General features: G+C 38.3%; 1 protein-coding gene across 5 annotated transcripts in view; it reads left to right on the top strand.

Moving 5' to 3' along the window:
* The window catches only part of LOC106060994 (ras-related protein Rap-2c-like), a 37,934-nt gene that overhangs the window by 281 nt on the left and 13,618 nt on the right, over window positions 1-24,035 (top strand). For 2 of the 5 annotated variants that reach the window (XM_013219037.2, XM_056012156.1), the window contains exon 2: window positions 2,841-3,442. In XM_013219037.2, coding sequence (XP_013074491.1) covers window positions 2,879-3,418 — 540 coding nt within the window. In that variant the 5' untranslated portion in view covers window positions 2,841-2,878 and the 3' untranslated portion in view covers window positions 3,419-3,442. Of the gene's footprint in view, window positions 1-156; window positions 413-2,840; window positions 3,443-24,035 lie in introns of those variants that run through there. The other 3 variants (XM_056012155.1, XM_013219038.2, XM_013219036.2) reach the window with 3 other exon arrangements.

Genomic DNA, 24,035 nt, shown 5'->3' with positions numbered 1-24,035 from the left:
TACTAAATGTGTGAATTGTGAAATCTTGAATCGTTTATTTAAATAATACACCGCAAGAAAATAGAAACACTGAATGTTCCTTTTTGAATGAAAAATATCATGGACGTTTAAAAATATGTGTCTTTAATTTTACTTTTTTTTATAAAAATGAATAATAATTATTGCAACATACGATATAAATATTTTTATAACACGGTTAGACTCTATAGATGACTGCAAATATTTCCTGGCATAAATAATGCTTTTACACCGCTTACTTCAGCCCACCCTAAAATGGCGTTTACTCTGTGAACGGCGACACTATGAGCACAGTCACAAGGATTAAGTGATGATTTTAGTCACATTAGTATGGAAATATATCTAAATTATAGTGTAATTATGTTCGGAGTTTTCTTTTTGTAAAATTGTTAAGGTAACATGTCTTATCTAGATCTCCAGAGTTTATTTAAGATATTATAATTATAGATCTAGTTATTAAGGAAATTAGAAACTAAGTAAAGTCTTAGTTTTATGAATCTTTTCTTTATCAACTGTATCAGTCTTTATCTTCTTCTTAAATTTAATAAATTACTTCAACTTTCGTCATTTCAGTTAATATTATTAATTAAGTTAATAATTCTTGGTAAAACATCATAACGAATGATAGTCTAAGTGAAGTGTCTCTTAGTCTTATTAAAAGTTATATTATGGCCTGCTAGTTGTTAGACTAGTTAGACTCTAAGAGTCACTCTTTCTTATGTCACTTATGATGTTAATTTTCTCGTTACTTGCAAAATATGGAGAAACTGGATTTGCAATAGCTTTTCTATTTTATTTTTTTTTTGAAATCTTAACGTAACAGAGAGGTCAAACAGACTACACAAAATTAATATTGAAAACATGAAAAAAAAATAATTATAATACATGAAAAAAAAATGCTTGGTAACTAGTTTTAAACTCTTAATAGTCTTACATAAACTTGATAAACTAGAATCTAGATCTTGTCTACAATGTCTACATATACTATCATATAGTATACTGATATAGTCATATATGAATATGATATACTGATATAGACATACATATCTATATTATAATACTTTTTATATGGACATAGAATTAGAATATAGAAATATAGATCTAATAATAATATTATAGTAATAGACTTATCATATCTATAGATCTATTCTATTTATAATAATTATGACTAATTCTAGTAAATCTAAGATTAATGATTAAGTAGAATAGATCTAGACATTAAATACTATTCTATCTAGATCTAGCTATGTCCCAGAGGCCCAGGCCTTTTGCCTAGATTAGCCACTTTGGTTATAGACTCTATTTAAAAAATGTATATATATCATTATATGGGCTAAAATAAAATAGTTTTAATAGTTATTAGATTTAAGTCAACTTACTAGATCTCAAGTCTAAATGTCATAGATACTAACCTTTTTACTTTTGCCTTTTCCTATACATTTGCCCTTAGTCTGTTGGGGCACCATGCAAGATTTGTCGACCATCTTTCTCCATTCCTCTCTGTCTTTTGCCTTAGATAGAACCTCTTACACTGGCAGGACCGTCCATTCTTTTATGATGTCTTCCCATTGCTTTCTCTGTCTGCCTCTTCTTCTTTTTTTCTGGTACTGTTGCCTTAAGGAAGGTCTTTGCAAGCCCCGAGACCTTTTAATATGGCCATAGATTTTTAGCTTTTATTTTTGGTTTGTGATGTGGTCTTTAAATGTGTCTAATAAGATACTTATTAAATCTTAACTAGATTTAATATTCCTAGTTATTAAATAGACATAGAGTTATGGCTTTCTTTTTAATGTTCATTTTCATGTTGCATTTGAGTGTGTTGGAGTCGGGTTGTCAACAATTTGAACAAAGAAAACATCAATAGTATTTTAAAGTTAAATATATAATGATTAGAGGTACCCATACTATCAAAATCAAGATAAGGGCATCGGGACACACACAGCATCAAGGCATGGCTGAAAACAAAATCACCGAAGAGTAATTATGCTTAAATTTTGATGGAAAAGAAATGATACGGACTGTAAAATTCTCTTGGGTTTTCACTTAAATTATTATCCAACTACATGGCATACTATATGAATACATTGCATGGAGAAAAGTGATGATTTTGCTAAACATCAGATACAGTTTATTGGTTGTCATTTCTACATTCTCTACATCTAGGTTTTCTTCACTTACTGGCATTTCTTGTTCTCATCAGATTCTTGGTCACTTCATTTAAGATGTGAAATGAAAACTTATTTTTTAAAAGTTATTTTGCCAAATGTGTGCTTGTGTATCCTAGGTGTAATGGCCTCAAATGCAACATTAGCTTCTCTCCCTTCATAGTGCTAGTTAGAATTCCTGGAGTTTACAATGAAACAAAATTAATGTCTTTCTAGTTCTGTGATTTTCTGAGAAATGAAAGCAAACTTCATAATTTACGACAACAGTTTTTGTTTTTAAATTTGAAAATAGTCATTACTTTAGTGAGACTACTGTAAATGGTTCTGAATATATTAGAGATTTAGTTGAGAATAGAGATGACTAGATACTTGTCTATTTACTTTTTGGGTTATGACATTTTCTTTTAAACATTTCTAGAAAAAAGATACTATACATAATGTCAACATACTTCTCAGTCTAGTTTTAGAAAAATAAATTAGAAATAGTTTTTTTCTGTCTATTAGTCCCATTAATTTTTGTAGCATTTATTTATATATTCAAATTTAAGTTAATCTTACTTTAACATCTGGAGTGTCTAAGTGTGTAGTTAAGGCCTTGTATCCAATATTTCTGACTCAATTATTCTGATCTGGCTTCTGTTTTACTTCATATTCTAGATCTCAAGGCAGCAATTTGAAAGAATTCAGACCACAAAATGAAGGAATATAAAGTAGTTGTGTTGGGGAGTGGAGGAGTTGGCAAAAGTGCCTTGACGGTCAAATTTGTATCTGGGACTTTCATGGAAAAGTATGATCCTACTATAGAAGATTTTTATAGAAAAGAAATTGAAGTCGACTCAGCGCCTTCTGTTTTGGAGATTCTTGATACTGCAGGAACAGAGCAGTTTGCTTCAATGAGAGATTTGTATATTAAAAATGGTCAGGGGTTTGTTATAGTGTACAGCATTACCAGTATACAAACATTTCAAGACATTAAAACCATGAAAGATCAAATACAGAGAGTGAAAGGGATTGACAGGATTCCCATGATCCTCGTAGGCAACAAGTCGGATTTAGACAGCCAGAGGGAGGTGTCCTCCTCTGAAGGGGCTTGTCTTGCTCAGCACTGGGGCTGCCCTTTCCTTGAAACCTCCGCCAAAAGTACAAATAATGTGAACGAGGTGTTTATAGAAATAGTGAGAGAAATGAACTCTACCCCCTTGAAAGATAACAAAGGCTGCTGCACAGTTCTTTAAAACTTGACTTGGATATTTTGTAGGGTAAGTTTTGTTTTTACTTCTAATGAAATATACTTTTGCACTTTTAAACTTATGATATATTGAATTTAAAAATCCTTTTTTTTTTTTAAATTTCACTAGTACTATGGTCTGGTAGACTGCATGCAGACATACTTATTTTTCTAAAGCTGACCAGCAATATTAAAAAGTATTTTTTGGCATCAACATTATCACATCCTCATCATTGCAAATTTCCATAAGGATCAATAAAGCAGTCTTAGTCTTAATAGGATGTCCTAGATCCCTGTACTAAGTTGTCCTTAATCTCGTAACTAGCAATTCACTTAATGAATTATTTTCACCACTGTTTTCCCATTGTACATTGTAGTCTCTCTTTTTAGAGACCCCGAAAGGGGAAAAGACGCTTTTAGTTTTGTGTGGTCTGTCTGTCCATCCGTCCCGTTTAAATCTCGTAAACTAGAAGAGATAGTGAAAATCCGACATCATAATATTTTAGACCCTTCAAAGTTCTGATGCAAAGGCTACTTTTTTCTTTTCTGAAAGCGAAAAATCTCATCATATTTACTTTCACCTATCCCTGTCTTTGTTTTATTTATTTACTCATTCTCTTTATTTAAAATCAGCACTTTCTAAACTTCCACATTTTGAGCTGTTCTACAGTTGTGCTGTCAGTTTTTCTTAGATTGTTTGTGTCATTCCTCTCTTTTAGGTTGACCATACTTTTACTTTGTCTCACTCTCTTGGTAATAATACTAATAATCTTTATTATTGTCTTACAATTTGTGCATTATACAGAACAAAACATGGTTACTATAGAAAACCAAAATATACATTGACATTTGTTACCTCTCTCTTTCTCTTATGTGTTGTCTTCTCCCCCCTCTCTTTCTCTCTCTCTCTCTCTTCTCTCACTCTCTCTATTCTCTCTCTCTGTGTTGTCTTTGTCTTCCCACTTTTGTGCCATCTCGAGCTCACCCCCTGCTCCTTTCTGATGGCCACTGCATGTGATCACATCAGACCTCACCATCTTGTTGTTAGTCCTTGAGACCAGCCCCTAGACCTCGTGCAATGTGTGACCTCTCCTGGCCTCCCTAGAGGCAGCTGTTGAATTCATTAAGCACTGTCTCCTACTTGTGTGCGGTTTAGATTGTAGATGAGTGCAGTCCCTGCCAACACGCCTGGTGTGTATGTGTGTGTGTAGTGCTGGCCTGTTGCGCTCCCTCCTAGAAGTTGAAAGTGTCTCTGTGTCATCATGTTGGCTTTCAGTCTTGTCTTTCCTGAGCTATTTATAAAGCTTTCATAAATCTTATCATACACTTATTGAAACAGCCAGAAGAGTGTTTACAGTAATCTGAGCCTTTTTATTTCCTTATATGTATGTTTGAACACATTATGAAAAAGTTCATCAATATGTAACAGTATTGCTCTTCTCTCTCTCTCTCTCTCTCTCTCTCTCTTTCTTCTAAACTTTATCACAAACTCTAGAGAAGTTTATAGTGAACCGTCTCTAACAAAGTCTTCTTTAAGTTTAAGAAACTGGTAATCCAATATTTTGACTTCATTATTGGATGGGAACAGTCCAATGTATTTGTTGACTTAACACCGGTCTGTGTTTTCGCAATGTTTCCTTATTTCGATGTTGAAAAAAAAATCGCCATGACACCACATTCGACCTTAAAACGGTTTGAACAATGTTCTTTTAAAAATGTCTATTACTTTAATGAAACGTTGTGGCCTAGTGTGGTAAAGCGCTTGGTGGTCTAGTGTGGTAAAGCGCTTGGTGGTCTAGTGTGGTAAAGCTATTGGTGGTCTAGTGTGGTAAAGCTATTGGTGGTCTAGTGTGGTAAAGCGCTTATTTTCCGAACCGAATGGTATCGAATTCCAGTGAGAATTGGGATTTTGAATTCGGGATTTTTATGGCGCCTTTTCCGCCCAACTCGTAAACTAGAAAAGATAGTGAAAATCCGACATCATAATATTTTAGACCATTCAAAGTTCTGATGCAAAGGCTACGTTTTTCTTTTCTGAAAGCGAAAAATCTAATCATATTTACTTTCACCTATCCCTTGGTCTGCCGGACCTTTGGGATACCACACACGATTTGTCAACCTTCTTTCTCCATTCTTCTCTGTCATTTGCCTTTGATAGAATTTCACTCTGATATTCTTTCTGATAATATTGAAACCTGCCTTTTTACCTGCCTGGTTGGACCACTTCGGGGACCGATTTTGAGTTTGTGTTTCCACACAAACTGTCTTGGGCTTTTTCCGCCCAACTCTAATGGGTGCCCGACTCGTTTGGGAAGTAAAGGCGGTTGGTCTTTGTGCTGGCCTTATAAAACCCACGTTAACCGTCCACCACGGAACCAGCTGAGCTTTACATCATGTGCCCCATTGATTGCGGTCTGGAAGGGTTACCTTTACTTTACTTTATTACTTATAAGTTAATATAATAATATTGTCTTGTGTGGAGTGTATGAAGTGTCACTACGTGTATTAGGAAAGTATTTTAACGCCGTGACACATACTTCCCAATAGTGCTAATGTTTCACGTGAAGTCTGAACGATATTCTGTAGAAAGAGTTAAACCATATGAACTAGAAGAGTTAAACCATATGAACTAGAAGAGTTAAAACATATGAACTAGAAGAGTTAAAACATATGAACTAGAAGAGTTAAAACATACGAACTAGAAGAGTTAAAACATATGAACTAGAAGAGTTAAAACATATGAACTAGAAGAGTTAAAACATATGAACTAGAAGAGTTAAAACATATGAACTAGAAGAGTTAAAACATATGAACTAAGTCACTAGGCCTCTCCCTCCTCTAACCTTTTCTCGCACTCGGCTTATTATCGCAAACTGCGTAGCTCAACTCTAGATGTGAAGAGGACGGTAGCAGCTCAGACGTTTATCTCTGACCCTGACATCCCAGGCAGTGTCGAATACCGGCCACTCGTTTGACTGTGGAATCTGGATATCTCTCTACTCATAAGTGGCTAGGGGCGTATTCGTGAGAGGGGAGGTGTCGGCTCTATGGCGGAACGTAGAAAATAAATATGAATACATGTATCTAGAACTAATCGCCAGATGATGCTAATTTGTATTTATGTCCAACGTTGAGATAAAATTATGCCGACAGAAAAATAGAGGCAATAGGCCACACGTGGCGCAGTCAAGTCTACACCATTAATGGCACCCCCCCCGCCCCCATCTCCCACACTTGATGTTGTTGGTCACGAGGAGATTGCTGCTGCATGAGAATGAAGAGACACCAACGTTAGGACATGAAATCAATGTAAAAACCTTCCGACAAAAAAAGAAATTGAGCGTTCTGTACAGAAATCACTCCGCTTCACTTCTTCGCCCTTTAGAAATTAAAATGTATGCTTACTTTTATGACCTGCTTGCATTTGTGCTAGTGCTTAGCATTGATGCTGTCGATACAAATCTATTTTTATTGTAACGTTCAAAAAGTGGGAAGGGCCAAAGACAGCTATTTAAACAATTAAACGTAAAATAGTTTGGCAAAATGCTGGTCCCTCTTTGTCCATCACTGTTACGCTTTTACTATAGATGAGTGTGATCAGCATCTCCTTCCTTCCTTTAAGTCATTGTTTATGTAGTTCTGCCACAACTTTATTTGAAATGTATAATGTAAAAATACAACACTCTACTGTTTGTACATTTCTACTACAGTGTAGTGCGTACTTGTTAGTGGTGGGTGGATCGTTACGTCCTTAGGCAGCGCTACCGTTCCCTCTTATGAAACCTTGTATCCATTCTATTACGACTGTTGTGTCATTCAACGTGTGAATTTCTTGCCTTGGTCTAACGTTCACCTTGCCAGGGAGCGCCCAAGGAGTTACTTTTATTGACTTACCACGACTGTCACACCTACACGCGCGCGCATCCTAGAAAGTAAGACTTAGTGTCACCTACATATTTACCTATATACTTGAGCCCCCTCCCCCCCCTTTATTTTTCGTCTAAATTTTAACTGAAAGGATCGCGAAGATTTCTTTTCCTCCACAAACTTGGTAGATGAATGTGTGTGTGTTGTGTATATTGTAGATGAGTGTGGGTGTGTGTGTGTTGTTGGAGGGGAGACCGTTCATGGTAGATGAGTGTGTTTGTGTTGGTGGGGTGCGGTGAGACTGTGACCACATGCAGGGACCAATCACAGGCCTGTCGTGTCAGTTGGGTGAAGACAGATTAAATTAACTGAGTGGTATATGTCAACAAAACCCGCCCCGGTTCAAGTCCGTGTTTGGCCTACACTACACGGCCGTCTGTCTTCCTTCCCACCACCTGACGTATGCAGCTCTTCTTAAGAGTTACCGGTAGTTTGTATAGTAGGTTTTAATTACCAGCGGGTGAGTTGCCGAGGTAGCAGCAATCTCTTAATGCATATCTTATTGTCAAGTAGGCCTACCTTATGTTTCCATAACTTAACACTGCTTTTCAAAACAAAATAAAATAATTGTCCAATCAATTAATGAATAGCTGATAGGCTAAGAGCGTCTTAGAACAGCGGCTACTCGGGGTATCTTTGCCCCAGTAGTAAGGGCCTCAATAATAACACTCAAATTAGGGGGGGGGGGGGGTATTTAATCCCATTTAACAGTCCCAAACAATGCATTGGTATATGTATTACTATAGTTAGGTCTCTCTATTTTGTCTGAAATATGTCATTTTTTAAATTTAGAGAGTAACTTTTGAAACAAATGCCATAACACGCATGTCATAATCAGTACAACTATAGACAAAATATTAGAACTATTGAAACAAAATGTAAACTAAACAAATAGCAGAGTACTTTGTGTGGAATAAAGTCATAAGGTCCAGTCTAGGGGATAGCATTGAAGAACTTGACAGGGATGTACAAGTTAAGACACAACGACTAAAGCGTCATGTTTTCTGATGTCTCTCTGACGTCATTTCTCTGTTTGCCCCATCACATCCATGATGAACCGTTTGCACCCGCGCTGCATCATTCAAGCCCATGACCTACATAGAGGTGTGCATGAGTGAAACATATACATCACAAGCAAACGTCTGCTTTTCGAGGAGGTATTTACAGCACCATAGAACTAGTACAAAACAATCTCCCGCGTTTCATGATTAAGTGTTTTTTTTTTTATTGTTTTATCTTTCTGCCGATTTCATTGTCTGAAAAACCAGGCCAACACGGTCATCACTTATCTATCTCTCTTTCTCTCTCTCTCTTCTTATTTTCGTGTGTGCAGTTTTTCTAGGTTATCGCCCGGCCCAGTGTGGTGCAGTGAAGCATTAGTATGTCTGAGATAAGCTGCTGTTAGTAGATCAGGGGTAGACAACCCACTCGATGTTTAGTCTGACATAAGTCTACCTGGAATGTGCCCTAATGTCGTCACCGTTACCTTGTAGGTCAAGTCAAGAGGGCCCGAGAGCGATCGTGTCGAGGAGCGCCCTAAATCACTGTCAACTTGCTCTGCAGGGTTGGACGTGTACTACATATAATTTATCATCCAAAATAATTACAAAGAACATGTTTTATTACCCAGGCTCATTTTCTAGTTCACCGTTTTGTCGTAAAGTCCCTGATTTCGATAGCTAAACACAAGGCGAAAGCTACTGTCCTGTAAGGGTTTATATATAATAACTCAAAGGTGTCTCTTCTAGCGTATAATGTATACACATTGATCAAATGAATGCATCATGTTTCATTTTTCAAGTCTTCATTTGATCATCTAACTATTCGGACTAAGGCCTTTTTGTAAATATTACAATTATCCCTGCTTGTACAAAGACGGCATCATGAATGAAGAGATGAGAAACAGGATTAATACAGCAATTGGACCCCACGATGACCTGCTTAACCACTGTCAAAAAAAAAAAAAAGTTAAAATCTATGGACACATCACAAGGTTCTCATGGCTCGCCAAGACCTTCCTTCAGGAAACAGTACCAGGAAAAAGAAGAGGAGGACAGAGAAAGGGATAGCAAGACTACACAAAAGAATGGACAGGCATGTCATTGAATGAAATTCTATCCTAGGCAAAAGACAGAGAGAAATTGAGAAAGATGGTCAACAGATCTTGTATGGTGCCCCAACGGTTCAGCAGACAAAAGGCTAGGTGAAGGAAGATACAGTCTGCAAAGTATGTACTCTGAGTTTGAAACTAAAATTTGGAAAGAGATCAAATGCTTTCGGAAGCTATAAGACCTCACACACAGGAGAGTTATAATTGTGGAATGTAAGTTGAAGATCATGTTGACACGGAACGGTCCTAGAGACACAATAAACAGATGTGTGTGTTAGCGCTAGAAAAGTTCCTCTAGTCAATATTTGTGTTGTTTTTAAAGTGTTATCTTGAAATTACATTTTGGGCCATTGTTTCCCTCAACGTTTTATTTGTGTAGTCCTAACAGGAGACTTTCTGTCTTTAGTGTCTTGTCCGTTTGGTCAGAACATCAGCATTGTTTGGCACGGAGATGGGTGCTAGGAAAATGATATGGTGAACAAAACAAATCTAAGTTTGAATGAGAGACATACATGTGAAAGATTGCACAGATTGAAAAGGTCCAGTCTATTCAATACCGTGTTGCCACTTTGACATCAAAACTAGTGAAGACATCTTTTTGCTATAGTGACTTTTTAATCACTTAAAAAACAAAATGTATTTTGGCGCTTTAATGAGGAGTGTACCGACCAATCCTTGGTGGACAGCATTAGAAGACTTGACCATCCGATAGACAAACGTTCATTGTTGTTGTTTGCCATAATCAAAATCAGCATTGAAAAGTCAAAAGGTTGATTTGGTGTCCATGGCAACTACGCTTTAAACAATATTGTTTTGTACAGCGCATTTGAAATCTCGCTCACCAAGTTTGTCGCTATCTGGTCTGGTCATGACAGACAATACGACAATACATGGGGTGGTGGTGGTGGTTGTGTATACGCACAGAATGAGTAGGGCTGCATACTCTTCCTGCATGAGTCAGTTGACTCAAATGTTTACACACCCCTCTTTTTTTCCCCCCACTCTGTCGCTAGAAGCGTATTATAAAGTGAATGGATCATGTCAACGGTCACACGTGTACGTATTGGTAACACCCCGACGTATTACACATGTGTGAGATATATACACATCTGCGAGATGAAATTATTTGTACGCTAGTTCGTACACTACGAGAAAGATTCCATCTGCTGGTCTTCTCACACGACTCGGTAATTCCATCATATGACGTCATTTGCTGCATCAGTCAGCCGGACGTGATTATTGAAAGGGGCTTAGTGAAATATGTTGAACTCGAAGTCTAGTCTAAGCCGACACTGGACTTTAACAAGTAGTCACAGAGAGTGGACCGACCTTTTTTTTTTTAAGCGGCCCCCGAATTGGGAAAAGACGCTATTAGTTTTGTGTGGAATGTCTGTCCGTCCGTCTCGTTTAGATCTCGTAAACTAGAAAAAATAATGAAAATCCGACATCATAATATTTTAGACCAGTCAAAGTTCTGATGCTATTAATAGTAACAAACACGGGAGGCTCCTTAGTAGGGGAGATGCCTATTTACCATAATTTTAACACATTTATGCAAACGGTTTTAGATTTTTTGTAAAAATATTTTTTTTTTACATTTTTATTGCTAAGTTAAGTAAGTTCTGTTATATTAACTACTACATTTACACACACAATTTTTTAAAAAGTTTTTTGAAGAGAAAAAATCTATTTAGTATGCATATAATTTGGACATAATTTAAAACAACAATTAATAAGTATTATTATATATGAATTATCGCGTGAACAGTAGCAAAACTAAAGAAAGGGAATTTTTTTTTTCTTGACAAAACAATTAGAGCAATTATATATTCATTATAAGACATTAGTTACACCAGGTTCACATCTAACTTCACATTCACTTTCACCCATCCTTTGGTCTGTTGACCGCTGGGGCACCACACAAGATCCGTCAACCTTCTTTCTCCATTCTTCTCTGTCATTTGCCTTTGATATAATTTCATTCTGATTTTCTTTCTGAAAATATTGAAACCTTCCTTTTTTTTTTTTACCTGCCTGGGTGGACCACTACGGAAATACCGCCCATGGTAGCAGCGTTGTATTGTGTCTGTGTATGTATTGTGTCTGGGTATGTATTGTGTCTGGGTATGTATTGTGTCTGTGTATGTATTGTGTCTGTGTATGTATTGTGTCTCTGTATGTATTGTGTCTGGGTATGTATTGTGTCTGGGTATGTATTGTGTCTGGGTATGTGTTGTGTCTGGGTATGTATTGTGTCTGGGTATGTGTTGTGTCTGGGTATGTATTGTGTCTGGGTATGTATTGTGTCTGGGTATGTATTGTGTCTGGGTATGTATTGTGTCTGGGTATGTATTGTGTCTGTGTATGTGTTGTGTCTGGGTATGTATTGTGTCTGGGTATGTATTGTTTGACAATGTTTTATAACGTATCGGAACTTACGAGTTTTTAGTTGTCGAATCAAACTGAAGCAGATCTAGATCTAGATAGATTTTGAGAAGGGGTTGGCTGAAAGAGAAATAAGACAGATGATGCTTTAATGGACGGGAAACATGCCTCCACGTGACTGTTGATATTGAATGTGTAGTGTTATGTGTTAGATAATGCTTTGAAGGCAAAAGTAATTAATTATTATTATTATTATTATTATTATTATTATTATTATTATTATTATTATTATTATTATTATAGAGTGGCTTGTTGACACACTAATGTTTTGCATTAGGTCATGCTCGGCTACAATTTTACGTTTTCCATACAGCCTTGTGTGTGTGTGTGTGTGTTTTACATAACTAAGTGTGCGTGTGTGTTTTACATAACTGTTTTACATAACTGTGTGTGCGTGTGTAAAAAAAAAGTGTGAACACCTTCCTCTTTGTATGTTACTTAACAGCTGTAACACAATGGTGAAATCGTCCCTGTGCGGGTGTTCTATCAGTGTCGAGTAGTGAAATCATTATCTTGCATCCGTGTGGTTTTATCTTCCAAGAGTCAAGTGAGCATTCAGGAGGGGGAAAAAAAGGAGGGGGGATGCGTTATCAAAAAAGTTGACAAAGACCTTGACATCAGAATTTGGTTTTCTTATTAACAACCGCCACTCGAACAAATGACGGGGTAGCAGATAGTAGGACCTACATTTTTTTTTTTTTAAATAATGACTTCTTCATGCATCACCTTAATGGAGGTTGATAAATATTGTAAGGTTGAACCCTTTATTCTCTTTACCAAGAGGCCCGTATAAGACATTGGCCCCAAATCACCCCAATAGAAAGAAAACTCTATGGAGAGCTCCCTGATTTGGAAACCACTGCGCAGTTCATCTCATGTATTGGTCTAGTCATATGAACACTCCAACATAACAATGAGAACGAAGAAGAAGAAGAACCCTTTATTCATAGTGTACAGTTAGTTCTGGCTTCGTTTTGTTCTTTAATATTTCACACAGCTCAATATTTGTTTCTTGTTAATCCTTCAGATTACTTTTGTGTTCTCCTTTTGATCCAACACATTGCTACATCTATAGTAAAAGAATTAGAAACAAAATCATTTTGTTCTTTCTTCAAATCAGAGCTTTACAAAAAAATTTCCACATACGATGTTTATTGCATACAAAAATGTCAATAATATAAAACTGGATTTAAGTGTTTTTAAAGTGATTGGTTGTAAATTTGGCGTTGGTCTGTGTAAATTGTTTTCTTGTAAAATCGCGCACACACAAACCTATTTTTTTCCCCTCTTCCTGTGAGTCTCTTAAGGTTTGTGTTAGAGCGATGATGTGTTTACAAGTGTTTTGTTATGGACGTGAGGAGCAGGATAAGATGACCTTGTTAGATTGTTACAGACAACTTCGCATGCCTGGCCTCTACAAGAGGGACTCTCAAAAAAAGTATGCTGTGCATCAACATCTTTCTTTAGCAGCAGGACCGTTGGATGCCTGAGCACCTCAGGATGCCCTGAGCACCACGATGTTGTGATGCCCTGAGCACCACGATAATGTGATGCCCTGAGCACCACGATGTGATGCCCTGAGCACCTCGAGAGGTTATGATGCCCTGAGCCCCTCTAGAGGTTGTGATGCCCTGAGCACCTCGAGAGGTTATGATGCCCTGAGCCCCTCGAGAGGTTGTGATTCCCTGAGCACCACGATGTTATGATACCCTGAGCACCTCGAGAGGTTGTGATGCCCTGAGCACCACGATGTTGTGATGCCCTGAGCACCACGATGTTGTGATGCCCTGAGCACCTCGAGAGGTTGTGATGCCCGGTGTAATATATATGTGTGTCTGCGTTTGGTTTGTACAAGAATTGATTGTGAGCATCTTAAATTGGCTTCACTTGCACAACTTTTCGTAAATGACTTACTGAACGTTTTTTTGACTCCCAGTGGAGCGTAGGTCCTCAACTGTGCATTGGGCTCTGTTATGGGCTATTCCCCTCTGTTGGGTCCATGTCTGTCCTAGTCTCTGCTCCTTGTTGTAGTGTAGTGATCTCTTTCGTGTTTGCTTTGGTCCATTTCTTAAATAGACATGTCTAGCTACATTCGGTAATTTGCCTTAAGCCGAAGACTGTCCCTTTAGTACGCTAGTTTTTTTTTCTGCAGTAAAAGAATAATGCCACGAGCTTTTAAGTGTGTGTGTGTGTGTAATCACTTCCATAGCAGCGATCTAGTCTAGCCGAGGTTACATTGCCGGCCGAGTGACAAAGGAGTTACAGTTTCTTCCTCGCTTGACATTACCTTCTTTTTTAGTTTGACAAACAATGCTGCACCCGGTCTCCAATGAAAATATTAGCTACGTTGGTCTTCGTTACCGCCCCCTACCCTCTTCCTGTGGTGATGGGCATTGGGGGGCATTTGAAAGTCTTAAATTCTGTAAAAAGAAAGTCCCCAATAAAAACTTTATATAGGAATAAGTAAAGTAAAAAATTAAAAAAATTCGATGAATAAAAAAAAAAGGGGGGGGGGGGGTAATTTTGGACAAAAATAAACAAAAGACTTGTGGGTGTTACTAGGGAGAAAACAAAAAGTGGAAACATTTAGTTTTGCGATGTTTACCATAAATGGTGTCAAGGATAGACTTGGTTTAGTTAGACTTGTGTGTGTGCTAAGGTGGTAAAGGTTCCTCCACTCAATAATGAATCCCAATGTTACTATTGGAACTATGTTTAGTTCACAATAAATAAGACATTGTTTCCCTTAACCTTCTGTCTTTGTGTCACTGTGTAGTCACAACAAGAGACTCTTATATCTTGTGTGTGTCCATTACCAGTGTTGACAGTCACTGATATAGATCTTGACAAGTTTGTTGCAGCAAAGATGTTATCATCTCAGTGAGTAGTGCTTTGAGTGTCCCAACACACGCTCTGACCAGGTTGTTGACTCCAGGTCTTTGTCGCAACTGCTGGACTGTGTCCAAGTACTTTGGCATATGTGACGTAATACTTGGATTCAGCACTTTCTTTTGTGTTTAGTTTGTAACATATGAGTCTTGGTAATGGCCTAGTCTAAGTGTTTGATTGTGTGTGTCTTGACTGTACATGATTGTGTGTGTCTTGACTGTACATGATTGTGTGTGTCTTGACTGTACATGATTGTGTGTGTCTTGACTGTACATGATTGTGTGTGTCTTGACTGTACATGATTGTGTGTGTCTTGACTGTACATGATTGTGTGTGTCTTGACTGTACATGATTGTGTGTGTCTTGACTGTACATGATTGTGTGTGTCTTGACTGTACATGATTGTGTGTGTCTTGACTGTACATGATTGTGTGTGTCTTGACTGTACATGATTGTGTGTGTCTTGACTGTACATGATTGTGTGTGTCTTGACTGTACATGATTGTGTGTGTCTTGACTGTACAAAAACAAGTTTCCAGCGTGAGCACAAATTTGTTAATATGTATGTTATTTTTATTCAGATTTCATTTGTTTATAAATTCAAGAAATATGGGATGCAATATAGGTTTGTTGTCATGTAATTATAATTGACCCAATATTTTAAAGAATGTATGTAATTTATGTAAGAGAAATATTCAAGTCCCTATTCTAAATAAAAGAAAAAAGCTTGTTTTAAATAATTTAATAAAATGGTTAGGACACAGGGCAACGCAAGGACTGTGCGCGTTAAAGTCTCTGAAGCTTTGTTTATATGTTATTATCATTTTGCCAGTCTATGAAACGTGCATCAATTAGAATAACACACAAGCTTAAATCTTCGCCAGTGTACTGTTAGCTTAATCAGTGGTGGCCTCGATTTGATATTTCTAACGAGAATGTCACTATGTTACATTCACATATCAAGCATAATTTTGCTATGGGACGAGGGCTGGTATTGGAAGACGCCAGAGAGACAACTAAAACTAAAGAAACTAAACCTGCACACGTTCATATTACACCTGTATGCTCTGTGACTTCAACCAAAATACATGCATAAATATGTACATTATTCGCGTCTATGAAACTGGGAAGAGGTTTGTTCCTTTGAATGTCGGCTAGTAACACCAGTACACACTGAATCGGTTGACGCCCTGCGTCTAACCAGCGACTTTGAAGCTCAGCAAGGGTCGTGCATACATGTTCTCTCAGTCCCTTTGAAAGATTCATAACTGGTGAGAACAAACAAGCTATCATATAAGTTTCGTGTGTCAGTAGGCTATCTCTTACAATCTCAGTGGGTCTCAAATGTATCACCGGCGTACGCTTTTCTAACTAGACCCTCTCAAGTTTATGTACGCATTTCCAATTAGGAACTATTAGTGCTCCATAGTTTTCCACCGATGAAAGTAAATTCCGATAATTTTATTTGAAGGATCCGCTTGATAAAAAAAAAGGGGGGGGGGGGCGTTTCTTTTAATAAAGTCTTCTTAAACGTATATTTTATAACAATGAAGCAGCCGTTTGTAAGCATTAACTAAACGTGTTGTGTTGATTTTCCCCCATATTATCTCTATCTGTCCGCCGAGTTTCTGCTTAAGTACACACGCAGACACCAGGGACGAGGGATTCTGGGATACACGATAGAATTCCGAAATACACGATAGTAGACCTAAATATACGATAGTATACTTTAGCGCCCCCCCCCCCCCTTTTTCCGTTAAAAAAAAACGTTGTTGAGATTGTGCTGTCTGTGACCACTAGTCACATTTAAGTATCCAAGTCTAAAAGTGCGTGTTGACTATCTTCCTTATCAAACTAATTGCTACTTTTAGTCTCACGAAAGAATACACGCTTTGATTGAAACATGAAGTTTGCCTATTGTATGCACATGCGTATAAACAAAGGAGCAAAAGGCATCTCACGTTATGAGGTCTTTTGTCGAAAACTTGAGGCGCTAATGACACTCCTGATTCACGACCGTTTTCATCGCGCCAGAAATACAGTAAGAACCCACCCTGTTGTTGTATCAATCGAAGGGATAATGGCAACTGACCTCACAGACACATTCGATTTCTTAAGAGGATCCTCATTACCTGTCAAATGGGCATTACTGCTGCAGACCTGTGACATGATCTGAAAAGTTCTTACTGGATACTGTTAAAGGGACTAGAAGGAAGGTAGTGAATGGAAATAGGAACATGCGTATACAAATAGATAATGATCTAAGTAGCTCAATGCTTCCATCGCTACATGCTCCCAACAGAAAGTGGAATGTGTTCTCCCACACCCCCACCCCCACTCAGATGTGTGCGAACATGGCAACACTAGCCTTTTAGATAGCTCTCTTAAATGTTGTAGTGTTACAGAAGTAGTGTTTCGTAGTGTTACAGAAGTAGTGTGTTGTAGTGTTACAGAAGTAGTGTGTTGTGGTGTTACAGAAGTAGTGTGTTGTGGTGTTACAGAAGTAGTGTGTTGTGGTGTTACAGAAGTAGTGTGTTGTAGTGTTACAGAAGTAGTGTGTTGTAGTGTTACAGAAGTAGTGTGTCGTAATGTTACAGAAGTAGTGTGTTGTGGTGTTACAGAAGTAGTGTGTTGTAGTGTTACAGAAGTAGTGTGTTGTGGTGTTACAGAAGTAGTGTGTTGTAATGTTACAGAAGTAGTGTGTTGTGGTGTTACAGAAGTAGTGTGTTGTAATGTTACAGAAGTAGTGTGTTGTGGTGTTACAGAAGTAGTGTGTTGTGGTGTTACAGAAGTAGTGTGTCGTAATGTTACAGAAGTAGTGTGTTGTAGTGTTACAGAAGTAGTGTGTTGTAGTGTTACAGAAGTAGTGTGTCGTAATGTTACAGAAGTAGTGTGTTGTGGTGTTACAGAAGTAGTGTGTTGTGGTGTTACAGAAGTAGTGTGTTGTAGTGTTACAGAAGTAGTGTGTCGTAATGTTACAGAAGTAGTGTGTTGTGGTGTTACAGAAGTAGTGTGTTGTGGTGTTACAGAAGTAGTGTGTTGTGGTGTTACAGAAGTAGTGTGTTGTGGTGTTACAGAAGTAGTGTGTCGTAATGTTACAGAAGTAGTGTGTTGTAGTGTTACAGAAGTAGTGTGTTGTAGTGTTACAGAAGTAGTGTGTTGTGGTGTTACAGAAGTAGTGTGTTGTGGTGTTACAGAAGTAGTGTGTTGTAGTGTTACAGAAGTAGTGTGTTGTGGTGTTACAGAAGTAGTGTGTTGTAATGTTACAGAAGTAGTGTGTTGTGGTGTTACAGAAGTAGTGTGTTGTGGTGTTACAGAAGTAGTGTGTTGTAATGTTACAGAAGTAGTGTGTTGTGGTGTTACAGAAGTAGTGTGTTGTGGTGTTACAGAAGTAGTGTGTCGTAATGTTACAGAAGTAGTGTGTTGTGGTGTTACAGAAGTAGTGTGTTGTAGTGTTACAGAAGTAGTGTGTTGTGGTGTTACAGAAGTAGTGTGTTGTGGTGTTACAGAAGTAGTGTGTTGTAGTGTTACAGAAGTAGTGTGTTGTGGTGTTACAGAAGTAGTGTGTTGTAATGTTACAGAAGTAGTGTGTTGTGGTGTTACAGAAGTAGTGTGTTGTGGTGTTACAGAAGTAGTGTGTTGTGGTGTTACAGAAGTAGTGTGTTGTAGTGTTACAGAAGTAGTGTGTTGTGGTGTTACAGAAGTAGTGTGTTGTAATGTTACAGAAGTAGTGTGTTGTGGTGTTACAGAAGTAGTGTGTTGTGGTGTTACAGAAGTAGTGTGTCGTAATGTTACAGAAGTAGTGTGTTGTAGTGTTACAGAAGTAGTGTGTTGTAGTGTTACAGAAGTAGTGTGTCGTAATGTTACAGAAGTAGTGTGTTGTGGTGTTACAGAAGTAGTGTGTTGTAGTGTTACAGAAGTAGTGTGTCGTAATGTTACAGAAGTAGTGTGTTGTGGTGTTACAGAAGTAGTGTGTTGTGGTGTTACAGAAGTAGTGTGTTGTGGTGTTACAGAAGTAGTGTGTCGTAATGTTACAGAAGTAGTGTGTTGTAGTGTTACAGAAGTAGTGTGTTGTAGTGTTACAGAAGTAGTGTGTTGTGGTGTTACAGAAGTAGTGTGTTGTAGTGTTACAGAAGTAGTGTGTCGTAATGTTACAGAAGTAGTGTGTTGTAGTGTTACAGAAGTAGTGTGTTGTGGTGTTACAGAAGTAGTGTGTCGTAATGTTACAGAAGTAGTGTGTTGTAGTGTTACAGAAGTAGTGTGTTGTGGTGTTACAGAAGTAGTGTGTTGTGGTGTTACAGAAGTAGTGTGTTGTGGTGTTACAGAAGTAGTGTGTTGTGGTGTTACAGAAGTAGTGTGTTGTGGTGTTACAGAAGTAGTGTGTCGTAATGTTACAGAAGTAGTGTGTTGTAGTGTTACAGAAGTAGTGTGTTGTGGTGTTACAGAAGTAGTGTGTTGTGGTGTTACAGAAGTAGTGTGTCGTAATGTTACAGAAGTAGTGTGTTGTAGTGTTACAGAAGTAGTGTGTTGTGGTGTTACAGAAGTAGTGTGTTGTAGTGTTACAGAAGTAGTGTGTTGTGGTGTTACAGAAGTAGTGTGTTGTGGTGTTACAGAAGTAGTGTGTTGTAGTGTTACAGAAGTAGTGTGTTGTGGTGTTACAGAAGTAGTGTGTTGTAATGTTACAGAAGTAGTGTGTTGTGGTGTTACAGAAGTAGTGTGTTGTGGTGTTACAGAAGTAGTGTGTTGTAGTGTTACAGAAGTAGTGTGTTGTAGTGTTACAGAAGTAGTGTGTTGTGGTGTTACAGAAGTAGTGTGTTGTAATGTTACAGAAGTAGTGTGTTGTAATGTTACAGAAGTAGTGTGTTGTGGTGTTACAGAAGTAGTGTGTTGTGGTGTTACAGAAGTAGTGTGTTGTGGTGTTACAGAAGTAGTGTGTTGTAGTGTTACAGAAGTAGTGTGTTGTGGTGTTACAGAAGTAGTGTGTTGTAGTGTTACAGAAGTAGTGTGTTGTAGTGTTACAGAAGTAGTGTGTTGTGGTGTTACAGAAGTAGTGTGTTGTAATGTTACAGAAGTAGTGTGTTGTAATGTTACAGAAGTAGTGTGTTGTGGTGTTACAGAAGTAGTGTGTTGTGGTGTTACAGAAGTAGTGTGTTGTAGTGTTACAGAAGTAGTGTTTTGTAGTGTTACAGAAGTAGTGTGTTGTGGTGTTACAGAAGTAGTGTGTTGTAATGTTACAGAAGTAGTGTGTTGTGGTGTTACAGAAGCAGTGTGTTGTAATGTTACAGAAGTAGTGTGTTGTGGTGTTACAGAAGTAGTGTGTTGTGGTGTTACAGAAGTAGTGTGTTGTAGTGTTACAAAAGTAGTGTGTTGTAGTGTTACAGAAGTAGTGTGTTGTAGTGTTACAGAAGTAGTGTGTTGTAATGTTACAGAAGTAGTGTGTTGTAATGTTACAGAAGTAGTGTGTTGTGGTGTTACAGAAGTAGTGTGTTGTAATGTTACAGAAGTAGTGTGTTGTGGTGTTACAGAAGTAGTGTGTTGTAGTGTTACAGAAGTAGTGTGTTGTAGTGTTACAGAAGTAGTGTGTTGTGGTGTTACAGAAGTAGTGTGTTGTAGTGTTACAGAAGTAGTGTGTTGTAGTGTTACAGAAGTAGTGTGTTGTGGTGTTACAGAAGTAGTGTGTTGTAGTGTTACAGAAGTAGTGTGTTGTGGTGTTACAGAAGTAGTGTGTTGTAATGTTACAGAAGTAGTGTGTTGTGGTGTTACAGAAGTAGTGTGTTGTAATGTTACAGAAGTAGTGTGTTGTGGTGTTACAGAAGTAGTGTGTTGTAGTGTTACAGAAGTAGTGTGTTGTAGTGTTACAGAAGTAGTGTGTTGTGGTGTTACAGAAGTAGTGTGTTGTAGTGTTCCAGAAGTAGTGTGTTGTGGTGTTACAGAAGTAGTGTGTTGTAGTGTTATCAATTTGTTTTCAAAGCGTAATGATATACTTTCAAAAGAAATACCCCAAAACATTCCTCATTGTGCCGCCCCTGTTTAATTGATAACATATTGCATCTACAACCAGAATCCCAGAATCAAGTATTGATACACGAACAGTCCACTGGCTGATAAGCAATGACTTAGTCGTGATTCATCTCTGTGTGTGTTGACTCACTCTGTTGACAGTAGCGCGGTAATGGCGGAGCCACTTAACATTAGCTGCAACACACAAAAACACTTTTGGAGAGTTTTGTTTCTCCACTTTGTCTATTTCCTAGTGTCAAAACAGGACACAGGTCGTTGAATTGAGACAATATTCACAGTATTTAATAATACAGTTTCACATTTTGGACGGATACATTTAGGCCATATGAGTGTCCTGGGCAGTGACATACATAGTGGCTTACAAATTTAATTATCTTGAGACCAAATCCATAACTAATTCATGACTACAGTAATATGAAGATAAATGACTAACAGTAACTTTATGACTACAGTACTAATATCTTTAAAGTAAGTAAAGTAAAGTTCCCCTTTTAAGACCTTGTGGTCTGTTGGGAGATGATGTAAAGGTCATCTGTTTCTGTGGCCTACGGTTAACGAGGGTGTCATGTGGCCAGCACAACCACCAACCGCCTTTACTTTTCCCCAACTGAGTCAGGCACCCATTAGAGCTGGGTGGACTTAGAGGCGTCCAAAGATCCCGAAATTAAAAATCCCAGTCTTCTCCAGGATTTGAGCCCTGGACCCTCGGTTCGGAAGCCAAGCGCCTTTACCGCTCAGCCACCGCGCCTCCTGCTCAGCCACCGCGCCTCCACTAATGTCTTTACTATGAAGATAAATGACCACCAGTAACTTTAAGACTACAGTACTAATATCTTTACTATGAAGATAAAGTCGAGGTAATGTTAGAAGAACTTGTCTCAGTTCGTCATGTCTGTTGAGTACATCTGACAGTGTTTTATCGTGTCTGTACTATGTAATACATGTCATGGTTACGTCATCTCAGAGTATATGTTATGTTGACATGTACACGTCGACACACACACACACACACACACACACATGTACGTTATGTTGACAAGTATACGTCGACACACACACACACACACACACATGTACGTTATGTTGACTTGTACACGTCGACACACACACACACAAATGTGTATTTATTCATGTATTTTCTGATTGTAATTGACGACGCAGACTTCCTAGACAGTTATACACACATTGAAACTGACATGATGTGTCTTTTCTTTACGTAATAGGTTTCTTTCTTTTTTTTTATCCTTAAGAAAACTTCCCTGTGTATATACCTTTTTTTTTTTTTAGTCCGACAATCGTTTCAAATTGAGTGTAGGGGAGGGGGGGTCCGTTCCAAATACTAACACGAAGAGTCTTTGTATATTTATCAATCAATCTGAAAGGGCCCTAGCCTAAAGTCGTGTGCACGTTGGTTGGTGAGGGGTGGGGGGTGGGGCAGAGACTCTCAGACAACGTTGGTGTCACCCCGCCCTTGTCAACAGAAGACGTCACCGGTGACTTGACTTGGTAGGACTGTGACCTAGTTTTCCCAGTCACACCTAGACCCATAGCCTAAATCTGTGACTTAATAGTTCAAAGCGGTATCGATCCTCCTGGTGAAGCTCATTTTCAGACTAGAACTGACCTAGTTAGTTCTCCTTTTTTCTCAGCGTGCACTAGGGGTGGGGATGAGAGAGCAGTCCCAGAATGCACGTTGCCACAGTATTTCACTTGGAAATTGTTCTTATCCAAAACCTAAATGGCCCTTAACGGCATGTAATAACAAGCGAAATCTAAAAATGTTGTTGTTTTTTTTTAAACAAAGCTTATTGACTGGGAAGAACACCGCATTTACAACTATATATCTCAATAATGTAGAATTTACTTCCCTTTTTCCGATGTCAAACAAAATAATGTATCTTTTTAATTTCCTAATTTGTTAGGTACTATACATAATTGTGTAAAGCTTCATCTTGACCCGAGAATGGGTTTGGTAGTAATAACGTGTACAACTATCTAAGGAAACAAAGCCTAATAGCTTAATACTGAAGGATTAATTTCCCTTTTTGGTATCGAACAAAACAATTACCAGTAATTGATTGACTAAGTCTTGAATTCTTTTTAAAGGATTCATGTTTGTGTTAGGTACAATAAATAATTGGCTTGAAGTTTCCACTTTATCCGAGAATGCTGTAGGAGAAATAACGTGTTCAAAATATGTACCAGACAAAGTGAGCTGATAGAATTTTGTAAAAACATGTAGTTTGTGTGTGTGTGTGTGTTTTTGAGTCGAGTGTAGTATGAGGGGTTTGTGAGGCCCACATGATGACCAACAAAGAACATTGTCTCGTAATAGTTGTTAGATCTGCAGCCCCCAGCCCATCCTCCCTCCCCCCCCCCCATCCCTCCCACCGGTTCTCCAGCCGTTGTAATAGACCCCACGTTTTCTTATCTGAACTCCAGCTGCAGCCATCAATCAGAGAGGATAGGGAGCTCAATTACTTCTACCATGTGTTGTAGTGGACAGGGGGGAGGGGGGCTTCTGTGACTCACCCCCCCCGGGTGCGGGCAGTGGGGGCTGTGTGGTGTCACTGAATGTGCAATGTGAATGTGGTAATTCTTAACCAGACATGAAAGAGATTTGAAACTTTGCCTACGTTGTTATCCCGACATATACAGTGGCGCCTTACTCAAATTAGGGCGCATTCTCCGTTAATAATCAGAAAACGCTCAATACTATTTTGTCGCTGATTTCCATTTTTTTTCTATTCACTGTAACGGTAAATGTATAGACCAATGTGTATGAGATTTATGTTAGTCATGTCTCTTCTCTTCATTGCTACTAGCCCTTTTCAGAGTAATTTTTTTTATGGGAGGAGGGTAATCTTGTTTGTGTTAAGACGGTGGTTTGTCTCCCTGTCATGGGAGTATTTACACTTTACTAGCCTCCCACACACACACTCTTCCGTATGGGCGCCCTGGGCAATCAATTCTAGTTTGGGGCGTTGAGAGGAGTGGGGTGATGGGGGTTGAAACATTGCACTCGCTCGTCTCTCGTCAGCAGCATGACATTAGCTCAACATCCAACTCTGGCTGGGATAGTCAAGTAAAACTAAGATACTGTCACGTTTATCCCTCCCAGAGCTACCTAGATCTACTAGTCAATAGGTTTGGTCTGAAGGAAGTAGAATGAGATGATCAGGGTGTGTTTTTAGACAGTAGAACTTTTAGGTCTAAATAGTAGGTGGGTAAC

Source organism: Biomphalaria glabrata, chromosome 15 (assembly GCF_947242115.1).
Source record: "Biomphalaria glabrata chromosome 15, xgBioGlab47.1, whole genome shotgun sequence".
Classification (NCBI taxonomy): domain Eukaryota; kingdom Metazoa; phylum Mollusca; class Gastropoda; family Planorbidae; genus Biomphalaria; species Biomphalaria glabrata.
The sequence above is the reverse complement of the archived record's forward strand: the minus strand, read 5'-3'. Positions and strand labels throughout refer to the sequence as shown.